The 13,001-nt window shown below is 41.6% G+C and overlaps 1 protein-coding gene across 1 annotated transcript in view; it reads left to right on the top strand.

The window, feature by feature from the left end:
- The window catches only part of Atp13a4 (ATPase 13A4), a 130,245-nt gene that overhangs the window by 96,011 nt on the left and 21,233 nt on the right, over window positions 1-13,001 (top strand). The window contains exons 19-23 of the mRNA XM_031364600.1: window positions 2,340-2,464; window positions 8,136-8,299; window positions 9,107-9,220; window positions 10,352-10,431; window positions 12,702-12,744. Of these exons, the coding sequence (XP_031220460.1) occupies window positions 2,340-2,464; window positions 8,136-8,299; window positions 9,107-9,220; window positions 10,352-10,431; window positions 12,702-12,744 (526 nt within the window). The remainder of the gene's footprint in view (window positions 1-2,339; window positions 2,465-8,135; window positions 8,300-9,106; window positions 9,221-10,351; window positions 10,432-12,701; window positions 12,745-13,001) is intronic.

Here is a 13,001-nt window from a genome sequence, read left to right as displayed (position 1 = left end):
TCTCTCTCTCTCTCTCTGGGTGGATGGGTGTGTTTTGTGTGTGTTTACACATGTCTCTATGTCTCTGTCTGAGTATATTTTCTGACAGTACTTCTAGCATTGATATAAAAGTCTTATTGAAGTTTTTGCCCTGCTTTATACATATTTCTTTAAAGGTCATAGAATTTTTAAGAAATAAAGAGGTTGTCTCAGGACTAACAACCATCTGTATTATACTCACTAGTCTTTATTAGCGTAGATGCTGCAGGAGACACAATGTGAGTTCAAGAACCAGGAAAACAGCATATTACTCCACACTGCAGGGTCGTGGGAGACTATTCCTTTTCACTTTTTGGCTCAGATTTAATATGCTTGAAGGGAAGAGGGAAGGGATTTGGGAGATAGAAACTCTGAGAGCCAAAGACGTAGTAGAACGCCACGCAGGGAGATCCATTTCCTCCAGGTCACGCACCAGGCAGCAGTGTGCTGAGATCGGAACTGTGGTGTCCCGATTATATCAGTCATTGAGCTCTGTGTTCCCACAAGTCGGAGGAGCTGGAAATGGGTGTTCTACGATGTCCCAGGGTGTTTAAACTTTCAGCTATTTTCTTGCCTAATGTAATTTATTAGTGTCTCATGTCATATAATCTCTGAAAATATCTAAGTCCTGTGGCTGAAGCGTGAGGCCAGAGAAAGACTGTAAAACTCTAACCAGGAATCAGTTAAGTTACCCTTGAAGGGAGGTTCAAATATCTCCTTCATAAAGACTCTAATAACTCTAGCCAAAAATGCCTGCCCCTCCTTTGACTCCACAGACCTCAAGATTTTGTGTCTGCCATTGTAAAATTCCCAGTTTTGCGTATGAAGGAGGCGGTCATGTCTAATCTTTTCCTCCTCTTTAAATGTGAAATCTTGGAGTTGGAGCTCCTGCAGCCTCTACAGAGTTTCTCTTCCTTTTCCTTACCTAGAAGGTGCTCAACAGATACTGATGAGTCTAACATGCTGTCTAGTCCTAGTGAGAAACCAGAATGAGCAAATGACTTTTTCTTCACAGTATGGCCAAACGTGATGGAAAGCAGGCATCCAAGTGTGCTGAGTGGGTGGTGCTTGCTGAGGGCTTCTGGCACGTGGGCATCTCGTGGGCATTAATGAGTAGAATCTTGGATCACCTGGGCTTCCCGTCAGGAAATAGAGGCTGATCAATAAGCCAATACTGAAAGGCATGGATAAATAAGGGAGAACCAGCTACCCAGGGCAGAAGTACGATGTGGAGAGTGCAGTCGTTCCCCTTTGGAGAAGCCTTAGAGTCAGGCAGCATGATATGGGACTCAGGACATAGGCAGGATTTCTGTGGCAGATCCTGAAAACGAATGTTTGCCATGAAATAAGAAAATCTCCAACAGTCTGGAGCGGAAGTCTGGACGTGATTAATTGCAGAGCATATCCACGGTGAGTGGTTCATGTGGAGCCAAGGCGAAAAGTTGATGCATAGCTTGGCAACTGATCATAAGGGAACTTAAAATACTGTACTGAGTTAGTGAGAACGCCATTCTCCCAGATCTGGTCTGAGAAGAGGAGCTGAAGCTCTCCGCTTCCTGCCACCTAGTGGAGGGATTCATAACATTCTAGGAGCGTCTCTACCAATGCTGTGCCCCTTGCATGAGGGCTTGAGTTGGTGCTGTTTTAATCTGCATTTCAGCATGAATTAGGCAGTGCTGGGATCTTGTTTCTGTATCTGCATCTAAATAGTAGAACTGTAGGAATGCTCGTCTCTAATCCCCAGTGCATTCCCCATACTTGGTCCTGTAGGATATTCTTGCAGATGCTTTCATGGTGCCCTCCATGAAGTGCAGGAGCATTCTACACAGAAGAACAGAGCTTCCAAATGAGAAAAAAGTGAGGGTACAGATTGGTCTTAGGAAAGGACTCATTTATTTATCTATACCATACCTTATGGGGTTAAAAATGATACCAGTATAACCTTAGTTTTTGGAGAGACTGGTATTTTGTTTTATTTTTCTTGTTTCTTACTTTGTCTCCCCTCTGTGGTAGATAGATGAGGGGATGAAGATCATCTGAGCCCGCACAGAGGCCCCAGCAGTCATGAACTAATTCTCTGCAAAGGTCAAAGCCAACTTTAGTCTTATAAGTACTTCCTCTTGGTTCAGTTAGGTTAAGTACTGCAGCCCTGACTCCACCTGTTCCCTGGCAGGATTGTTTGTGGCTGGGGAGCAGTGTTGGAGAGGGGATGGGGATGCAGGGTGGTGAGGGTGGGGCAATGCTATGGGGAACCCTGCCATTTTGCTATCATTACTGTAAAAAAAATAAAAAAAGCCTCCCGTGCTTTTCTGTTGAATCAGGGAGAAGGTGGAATCAGACCTGATATTTCTGGGATTGCTGATCTTGGAGAATCGATTGAAGGAAGAGACAAAGTCTGTGTTAGAAGAACTCATTTCTGCCAGGATACGGACTGTAATGATTACAGGTAGAGCCGCACAGTAGATATGGACTGTAATGATCACAGGTAGAGTCGCACAGTAGATATGGACTGTAATGATCACAGGTAGAGCCGCACAGTAGATATGGACTCTAATGATCACAGGTAGAGTCGCACAGTAGATATGGACTGTAATGATCACAGGTAGAGCCGCACAGTAGATATGGACTCTAATGATCACAGGTAGAGCCGCCCAGTAGATACGGACTGTAATGATCACAGGTAGAGCTGCACAGTATATCATGGAAACAGGAGCACCTTGGAGACGCACAGGGTGGGATCACTTAACAAATATCGTACCCATGTCAAGGCTTCATTCTAGGCTGGTGGCAGCAAAAGGGCAAGCTACTCATCAAGAGCCCATCCCATGAGGCAAGAGACAACCAAGTAGTCAAATAGTGTAACACATGTTTTGAGATCTACAAATTGGAATAGTCCGAGGGCTGGCATGGTGATCCATGCCATTACTTGAGAGTCTGAAGAAAGAGACTTTCCACCTGTTTAAGGCTAGCCATGAGGACGTAGTGAGTTTGGGGGCAGATTGAAATGCAGAATGAGACCTTGTCTAAGAAAAAAGAAAGAAAAGAAATCAAAACCAACCAACCAACCAACCGAACAACAACAAATACCCAGGGGCTGGAAAGATGGCTCAGCACTTAAGACCCTTGTTGCTCTTCCAAAGGTCTATGGTTGAGTTCCAGTACCCAGAAGCTCACAGCCATGAGTAACTCCAGCTTTTGGGGATCTAATTCTCTTGACCTCCACAGGCACTTGACATGCATATGACATACACACAGGTAAATCCTCATATACATAAAATAAAATACAATTATAAAAAATCAAAACAAAAAATTAAAAAAACCCACATAACAAAACAAGCCCCTCCACCCAATCCCAAATAGGGCAGTCTGGTCAGGGGCGTCTGACCATCTACTCTCTACAAGGCGCTTAGGAGAAACCTCTCTGATTGCTGGCATTTGAAATAAGAGCTGAATAACAAGAAGATATGAGCCATGCAAAGATGATGATTTTTATTGTCAAGTATTAGAAGGAGAAGTATCTGAGTCAGTGCGGTCTATAAACTATGCTGACAGCCCATTAGTAAATGGAATCTCTAGTTCTGGACATAACACATTGGCATCTTGACTCTAATGTGAAGCTTCAGATCTCATAAACAAGGGGTTGGAGAGGAAGAAGCACTCCAGGGAAATACATGTCATTACTTAATAAACATAACTTGGGATATTCAATGAGAAAGATACTACAGGTGAATAACATATTTCATAATTTATATTTCAAGTGTCTTGCTCTCTCCTACTGTGCTTTAAGCTCCATTGCTTGTGTGATTGACACACATCCTTTCCAAAGCTCTCACCCCCTTGTGCACCTCCTGAGTGGAAGGTGAGAGCTGGGGACTCTGGAGTCCTTCTGTTTTCCTCCATACTTATCCACTCCATGCTTCTCGATCCCACAATCAACAGCACAGTGTATGCTTTCTTCTTTTCTACTCTCCAGTCGGACTTCTAGGTCTTCCTGGGATAGTTTAGTAGCCCTCACTATTTCGAACATCATTAGCACTTACATTGCATGTGGTCTCAGTTAGGGTTTAATGCTGATAGTCAAGTTGGAGAGGAAAGTGTTTATTTGGCTTATACTTCCATACCAAGGTTCATCACTGAAGGAAGTCAGGACAGGAACCTGGAGGCAGGAGCTGATGCAGCAGCCGTGAAGAAGTGCTGTTTACCAGCTTGCTCTCAATGACTTGCTAAGCCTGCTTTTTTAAAGAATATACAGGACCACTAGCTCATGGATGGCACTACCTACATTGGGCCGAGCCCTTCCCCATCAGTCATTGGCTCGCCTACAGCCTCATTGATCTCATGGAGGCATTTTCTTAATTGAGGTTCCCTTGTCTCACAGGGCTTCAGCTTGTGCCAAGTTGACGTGAGAGTGTCCAGTGCACACAAGTTCACAGTCTATCTGCAGCCTTTTTTTTGGGGGGGGGGTGTTATATGAATAAGAGCTGTTCACCCTCCAGTTCTGTCTTTAGTCCCTCTTTTCCCTGTGTTGGAAATTCTGCTCTGCCCTTTGAGTATTTTTCATTTCATCTTTATAGTTCTCAGAGGACACAATGCTTTCTGACTTCTCACATGTCCTTGTAACAATTCTCTTTGTCTTCATAGGGGCAGATAGGTTTATTTTTCCCCCCAGTGGTCTGTGAGTGAATGGTGTTTTTGTCTTTTGAGTCTGGTATTATTAAACACGGTGCCAGCACCTTATAAGAAGCACACCCTTCACCTACACATAATATTTCTTCTTTAACTTTGGAACTTAGAAATGTTAACTGAGTGTACTCATATATTTTTCTTCTCCTTTTCCTCTAGTTCAGTCTGGAACAGAATGCTTTTAATATGCTTTTCTTCCTGTGAAGAAAATATTCTCCATTGTTCATTTAATTATTGCCTTTGTTCTCTTTTCATTATATTTTTACCCTGGATTTCTATTTTTCACATGACAGGTTATTACAGGTCTGCGACAGCCTCCTGGATTCGTTCTCTCACTCTCTTACCTAGTTTTTTAAACAATTGCTGTACTTTTATAATCTTGCCCTCTTCTTTAAGGCTTGAGGAGGAGGTCACCTAGCTTCTCCAAATCGTGGTATCGTTCTCAGTAATGAACAAGGATCATTCTCTCCTTCAGATCACTGGTTGAGTTGAGAAGTGCTTTGAGTGTGTCTTCATATGGATGTGGGGTTAGACACCCCCCCACACACACACACACATACTCTGGGCCTTGCTCTTGTACAGACAGACACCTTCACTCCAGACCTCTCCCTGGTGCAGACAGACACCCCAACTCCAGGCACCTCTACAGTGTTTGAGTTTCCCTCCTGTTTTTAGTCTTGACCACTCCAACCTCACCTGTCTCCAGCAGTTGCTGCCTGGCCAGTCCTATGCTCTCTTTCATTGTTTCCTAAGCAGCTCTTGTGACCCCTAGATTGCTACAGGTTTTGCAGTTTACTTGCCACATCTGGGCTATTCATCCTACTCAGCAGGTCTTCTTTAGTCTTCCTGATTTTTATGACAAGTCTGCAGTCATTTTGAGCATTATATACAGTGTGCTATGTGTTAGTTTTCTCTAATAGCCTTTTTCTTTTATCTTGGACTTTCTGCTGTGATTATCATATGTCTGAGGGTGGTTCTCATTGAGTTTAACCTATTTGGGCTTCTCTGGGATGCTTGGAATTCACAAATTAAAATCTCTTACAGGCTTTGGGGAATTTTCTTCACACACACACACAGACACACACACACACACACGAACACACACACACAAGTTTCAATCTCTTTATCCTCTCCTTAGTCTCTACTGACAAGAATGGAAGTTCTTTTAATGACCCAAGCCTCTGTTCATTTAAAACAGTGCTCTTTGTTCTCCTGAGTACATTTAGTTTATTTTAAAATATTTAGTGAATAAAAAATTCCAAGTGTTATATTTTTCATTTCTAAGTTATCTATTACAACCATATATATTAATTGGCTGACTCTGTTTGTTTTTATAAATGTTAACTATGACCATGTTAAGAAGGCTTATAATAACTTCTTTTTAAATTTTCATTTATTGTTATATTGTGTGTATTATGTGTGTGCTACGGCACATGTATAGAGATCAGAGGACACATCTGTGAGGTCTATTCTGTCTTTCCACATTTATGAGGGTTCTATGCCTAGAACTCAAGTAGTAATAGTTTCTTAAGACCACTATCTGGGGCTGGAGAGATGGCTCAGCGGTTAAGAGCACTGACTGCTCTTCTTAGAGGTCATGAGTTCAATTCCCAGCAACCACATGCTGTCTCACAACCATCTGTAATGAGATCTGGTGCTCTCTTCTGGTGTGTCGGATGACAGCTACAGTGTACTCATTAAAATAAATAAATAAATAAATGAATCTTTTTAAAACAGACCACTATCTGATCATTTCAACACATGAATCAATTGATGATTGGCAGTGTTGCTGTTGATTGTTTTGTTTTTTTTTTTATATAATGTATTCTTAAGTTTTTTTTAAAAGATTTATTTATTTTATGCATATGAGGACACACTGTAGCTGTACAGATAGTTGTGAACCTTCATCTGGTTGTTGGGAATTGACTTTTAGGACCTCTGCTTGCTCTGGTCGGCCCCACTCACTCCGGTAGACCGCATTCACTCAGTCCCTATTTTCTCCAGCCTAAAGATTTACTTATTATTATAAAATAATAAAAATAAAATATACTGTAGCTGTCTTCAGACGCACCAGAATAGGGAGTCAGATCTCATTACAGGTGGTTGTGAGCCACCATGTAGTTGCTGGGATTTGAACTCAGGACCTTCGAAAGAACAGTCAGTGCTCTTACCCGCTGAATCATCTCACTAGCCCAATTGCTTTTTGTTTTTGTTTTTGTTCTTTTTGTTTTTTAAACATCAACAGTTGACCAGGTTTGTTGTTACTGAGCATACCAAATGTTGATCCTGCTAATAATACCTAGGGCAGAATGTTCAGTTCCCCCAACTTCTGTCTGTCCTGGAACTCAGAGATCTTCCTGCTTCTGCCTCTGGAGTGGGACTAAAGGTGTGCACTATTACCACCCAGATTCAGTCTTTTCTTGTTTTAGTCAATAATTAGTTGTCAGTTCTGTTTTCTGGATTATAAGTTGTAGTTTCAGTATTAGCTTAAATTTGAAGCGTTTTGCTAGTTTCGTCTACTTCTCTCAAGTGTTTAGGCATTACTATGGCAAATGGCAGGGGAGCGATATGTCATAGTTTAGTTCTTAAACTCATGTTTTTCTACTGACCTGCTCCACATGTATAGAGCCTGGGACTTAACACTGTTCAAACAGTCAATTAGCTCTCTTCTGCAGCTTTTGTCTTCCCATGGTTTTCCTGATAGTCTACACTCTCAGAGAACCCTCCACCTCCTTTTTTACTTGCTCTAGGGCGAAACACTGTGTTTCTCTTGGTTGTAGCTGCCTGAACAGTTTAGGGTACATTCTAGGACACATACTCAAGCCACACATTTCAGAGGAGAGAGGTAAACATTGAGAAATCCGTCCCTTGTTAGCTCGCTTCTCCAGTCTCATCCCTTCCACAGTCTGCCTGCTTTTGTTGACTTTCTGAAGTCCTTGGGTGATTGCTCTGTGGCTATTGTTTGGTTTTCAGTTGTAATTACTTGGGGAGATAGATGGTAGTGGACTCACTCTATTTCTACTAGAAGAGACACTGGGTATGATATTAAGCCAAACAAACAAAACCAAAAAAAAAAAAAAAAAAAAAAAAAAAAAAAAAAAAAAAAAAAAAAAAAAAAAAAAAAAAAAAAAAAAAAAAAGAAAAGAAAGAAAGGCTTCCTACACATTTATAAAGATTGTAATCAATGGCAAAAAACATTTAAAAATTTCCTTCCTGCTTGCTGACAAAAATATCCCAGTAAGTTATAAAGTAACATGATGAAAAAGAGTCAGAATCAGAGAAGAGATTATGAAATTCCTGGTCAGGCTGAAGCAACCTTAGTAGTTACCATTATACCTAATACAAGAACGGAACCCTTAGCGAGTTTCTCAAATGCTGTGTGGATTGGTGCATTCTCTTCACCATCGTCTTAGGATGTTCTTTCTTTATTCTAGGTGACAATCTTCAGACTGCAATAACAGTGGCTAGGAAGTCTGGGATGGTTTCCCAAGGCCAGAAAGTCATTCTTGTTGAGGCGAATGAAGCCACCGGTTCTTCATCAGCATCTATCTCTTGGAAATTAGTGGAAGAGAAGAAACCTGGTCCATTTGGGAGTCAGGTATTCCTAACACAAGCACTCTGCTGTATTTTCTGACTCGCCATGCAGTGATGGCCGTAGTTGTGACTAGCTCAAGTTTTGAGGCAACTCCAAGTCAATGAACTTCTCCAGGTGTTTAACAAATAGGAACTCAATTATGCCAGTTTTCCACTCTTCCTACTTCTAAGCTTCAGACTACCTTGGCTTCTGACAGTAATCATTCTTTTATTCTTAGGGAGCCTTTGGCTTCTTATTAGAAAGAACACAGTAAGCAGAGCTGTGACTTTAACTTCCCACACTTCCCCTTGCCTGGCAGCCACCCCACTGGATTCAAAGGGGACTTAGGTCACTTGGACAACCACCTATGTGCACTAGGTAATCACACTATGTCTTCAAGGTAGGAAAAAATTGTTCATTTATCTCCAGTCTTGTTAGTATTCTACTTCCATTGTGTCCTCATGGAACAATATTAATTCTGTTAGAAAAAGGAGCCCCAACAAGCTCTCACTTCCAGGAGAGAGCTGTTACCTTGTAATGCTCTTGTATCTGACACTTGAAATGTGTGAAGTGTGTACATCTCTGGTTCTTACAGAGATTACATTGAGACGAGAACAGGACATGAATATGAGCTATTCTTATCTGCCAGTGGCTGTGGTGTGTGAAGATCAGTCCAGCAAAGAAGCAGGAGTTCTCTAAGGGATCAGGGCTGGAATGTGACTTTTAAAGAAAGACCCTAGTCTACCTTCAGTCCTTGCTGTCAGATATACTTGTGGTCCTGACCACTCTAGCAATTGGAAGAACATAGAACAGTTGCACCTTGCTTTGCAGGACACCTACATCAACATCAAAAAAGAAGTCCCAGAAAATGGCAGCTACCATTTTGCCCTGAGTGGAAAATCCTTCCATGTTATAAGCCAACATTTCAGCAGCTTATTGCCAAAGGTGAGTTTTAAGAAAACAATGACATTTCTATGCAGATCATGCATATGCCACTCATATAGCATGACCCCTAAAGAGTTTCAATGTTGGAAATGGGTAAAACAAAAACAAAAAGATGTAAAACAAAACCCAAACCTAGCTAGTTCTATATATCAAAAGAGAGGGGATTTTTTTTTTGCAAAGTTACTGTTATTTCCTATTAGATCTGAAAATAATAAACATGAGGAGTGAGCTTTATACCAGCCCTAGGAAATGGCAGTAAGGAGGATTTGGCATTGCACAGCTCTTACCATGTTGCCATGGTGTAGGCACTTTGCAGTTTAGTAAGAGATCAGCAGTGGAACAGAAAGGCAGGAAAAGATAGGAGAGCGCCATTATGTTTGTGGTAGAAGTCCCCTTTTCTGAAGGGGCTAAATGCAAAGCTATTTTTACAAGGAATAAATTCATACTAGGGGGAAGTAAGTCATTTGTAAACCAATAGACTTTGACTATATGCTGAACTGAGTTTACAGCCACAGAGAGCAGGGGGCGCTTTGATGTCATACAGAAGAATTTAAAGTGCAGAGAGGAGAAACCAGTGCAGGATATGATACTCTCAAACCATCCACGTTCCAGGGCTCATTAAGTTTGGGATAGGATCTGAGTTTCAGAATCGGTCAAGTCCAGATAACGTGATTAAAACACAAACAGTCTTTATCTCATCGCCTGGTGATTTTCTGCTAGTTATGAATAAGTTTTCTGGGAAGCACTTGTGTCTTTGCCTTTTCCCGGGTCCTGCTGTATTTCTCTGTTGTAATACCTCAGATTCCATTGGTTCAACTTTCTCTAAAGCTCAACATTTTTCAGGATATATGGCAGAGAAGGCAGTATTCCCCATGGCAGCAGGGTTCAATTGCATAGAGCATTTTTTAAAAAATAAACTAATTTTATAAATACTTATATTTTGATTTCACTGGATTTATTTGACAACAAAAGTCTCAATGTCCATCTTAAAATACAAAGAAGAGGAGGAGGAGGAGAAGGAAGAGAAGGAGGTGGAGGAGGAGTTTCTATGTTTTGTGTGTGCTTACCTGCCATAATAAAACATGTTTCATTTTTTTTTTTATTAACCTGTTGTTGTTGTGGTTGTTGCAGATACTGATCAATGGGACCATCTTTGCAAGAATGTCTCCTGGGCAAAAGTCAAGCCTGGTGGAAGAGTTCCAGAAACTGGAGTAAGTAGTTTTCCCCATGATGAAGTGATGGAGGCCTCAGTAGAGGGGATGGAAAAGGCACAGGGCTCTGTGTAGCTAAGGTGGGGCAGGGGTCCTTACCCAGAGCAGATGACAGTCACTGGGAAACTTAGAAAATTAGCACTATCTGTTCCACGCTTTCCAGGGGCACTGACTTAATTGCTCATATGAGGCTGGAACACTGTTTAAATTTTTATTTTTTATGTATGTTACATGCTGACCACAGCTTCCCCTACCTCCACCCCTCCTAGTTCCCTGCCTACCTTTCCTTTCCCTCAGATCCACTCTTCTTCCATTAGCCCCATGAGGTCTGCTTCATTGATTCTGTGGGCCCTGAACATAGCATTTTCGTAAAGTTCCTAGCACAAGTCATTGTTGCACCCAAAGCTAAGAACTGTCGTAAGAGAACACAGGGTCACAAAAGGGTACAGTGTGAACTGAGACAGGGAGAGTGTGAGCCCAGCCACTGGAGGAACCAGAATTTAGGCTTCATTCTGATAATCTACCATCACAATTATAATTGAGAGGATCATCAAATTCCTCAATATTAAAATATTCTTATGCTAGAGTATCTTCCTATCACATCAGTAGGACACTTCAATACTAAGAGTCTCCTTTTGCAGATGAGATGAGTGTCAGAGTTCAACCTTTTGACAACACATTTGCTTTTAAGAAAAACTCATGGTGGACCATATCAATGTGATCCCCACTCTAACTCCATCTTCCCAATTACATGATTTAGTCGTTAAGGCAGCTTCTCTACTTGGAGAGTCCTGTCATGGTTCAAAACCACGAAGCGATTCACAGTAAACTGGCTACTTATAGCAGTATAAAAACAAAGTATAACACATCCTGTGAGTTCTTGAACTAAGAAACCAACTGTTCATTATGTTAGCCAACAGTTCCAGACAAGAGTATTCACCCAACCGTGAACACCATGCTGAAGCGGACCTCTTCTTTCTTTCTTCAATGCCTGGGCTTGGTGCTTCATGACCACCGGCAGGGTACAGTTCCTCCGAAACCCAGTGCTTATGATTATGACTTTACTAGTCACTTTCCAGACTAACAATTGATGTTAAAAATGGCAAAGTGAGAAGACAAAAACCTAGATCTGGTTTCTTTCTTTCTTTATTTGTTTGTCTTTAAGATTTTATTTATTTTTTTTATTAGATGTTTTCTTTATTTACATCTCCTTTCCCAGGTTCCCCTCCAAAAAAAAAAAAATAAACAAAAACTAAAACAAACCCCTGTTCCCTCCCTCCTCTCCCTGCTTACCACCTCACCCCCTCCTGCTTACTTGCCCTGGCATCCCTCTACACTGGGGCACAGAACCCTCACAGGGCCAAGGGTCTCTCTTCCCACTGATGAACGACTTGGCCATCCTCTGCTATACATATGCTGCTGGAGCCATGAGTCCCACCATGTGTACTCTTTGGTTGGAGTTTTAGTCCATGGGAGCTCTGAGGGTACTAGTTAGTTCATATTGTTGTTCATCCTAAGGGGCTGCAAACCTTTCAGCTCCTTGGGTTGGGCGGTCGTGGTGCACGCCTTTAATCCCAGCACTTGGGAGGCAGAGGCAGGCAGATTTCTGAGTTCAAGGCCAGCCTGGTCTACAGAGTTCCAGGACAGCCAAGGCTACAGAGAAATCCTGTCTTGAAAAACAAACAAACAAACAAACAAAAAAACAAAAACAAAAAAATGAACTTGCATTGGTGGTTCAGTGGTAGATCTGGTTTCTTGATAAAATTATGCAACCTCCCGACTGTGCTGTCTCTTCGCATAGCTGTGATCATTAACATTTTTTTGTGAAGGGGAAACTGTTCTCTAATCGGTGAAGTGCCTATGAGGTGCCCAGTGATGCCCTAGGTTTCTCATCCACTGTGAGAAGTGTGCAGTCACACATTGCTTTGCCCAGTCTCTTAGTGGGAACATCCTTACAATAAAAAGTTTAAACCCTTAAGTAAGGTTGGTTACTTTTTTTTTTAATAAATAATTTTTTTAAAAAGATTTATTTAATATTATAAGTGAGTACACAGGAGAGGGTGTCAGATTTCATTATGGGTGGTTGTGAGCCACCATGTGGTTGCTGGGATTTGAACTCACAACCTTCAGAAGAGCAGTCAGTGCTCTTACCTGCTGAGCCATCTCACCAGCCCCCCCGGTTACTTTTTTTAAAACCAGAGAAATTAGCTTTATGAATAAACCAGCCTTGACCTCTACAACTCAATTCATTTGGTCTTCTTCTTTTAAAGCTACTTTGTAGGTATGTGTGGAGATGGTGCCAATGACTGTGGGGTAAGTAGCTATTGGTGTGGGGCCACAATTTCTCAAAAATACTTGGGATGGATATCTCTTTATGGATGATACCAAGGACTTGGGAAGGTTTTGACCAAAGCTACCAAATGACTCAATGGTTACTAAATGCTAAATAATGTCCAGCTTGGTTCCAGAACCCTTTCCTCCTTGGTGCCATCTCTTTCTGAAATGGCAGGCAAGGTAAAGTCTGGTTTAGATTCTCAGGTTTCCTTGTGGCCAGTCTCTCCCTCCCTCCC

Source organism: Mastomys coucha, unplaced genomic scaffold (genome assembly GCF_008632895.1).
Source record: "Mastomys coucha isolate ucsf_1 unplaced genomic scaffold, UCSF_Mcou_1 pScaffold12, whole genome shotgun sequence".
Taxonomy (NCBI): Eukaryota; Metazoa; Chordata; class Mammalia; order Rodentia; family Muridae; genus Mastomys; species Mastomys coucha.
The sequence above is the reverse complement of the archived record's forward strand: the minus strand, read 5'-3'. Positions and strand labels throughout refer to the sequence as shown.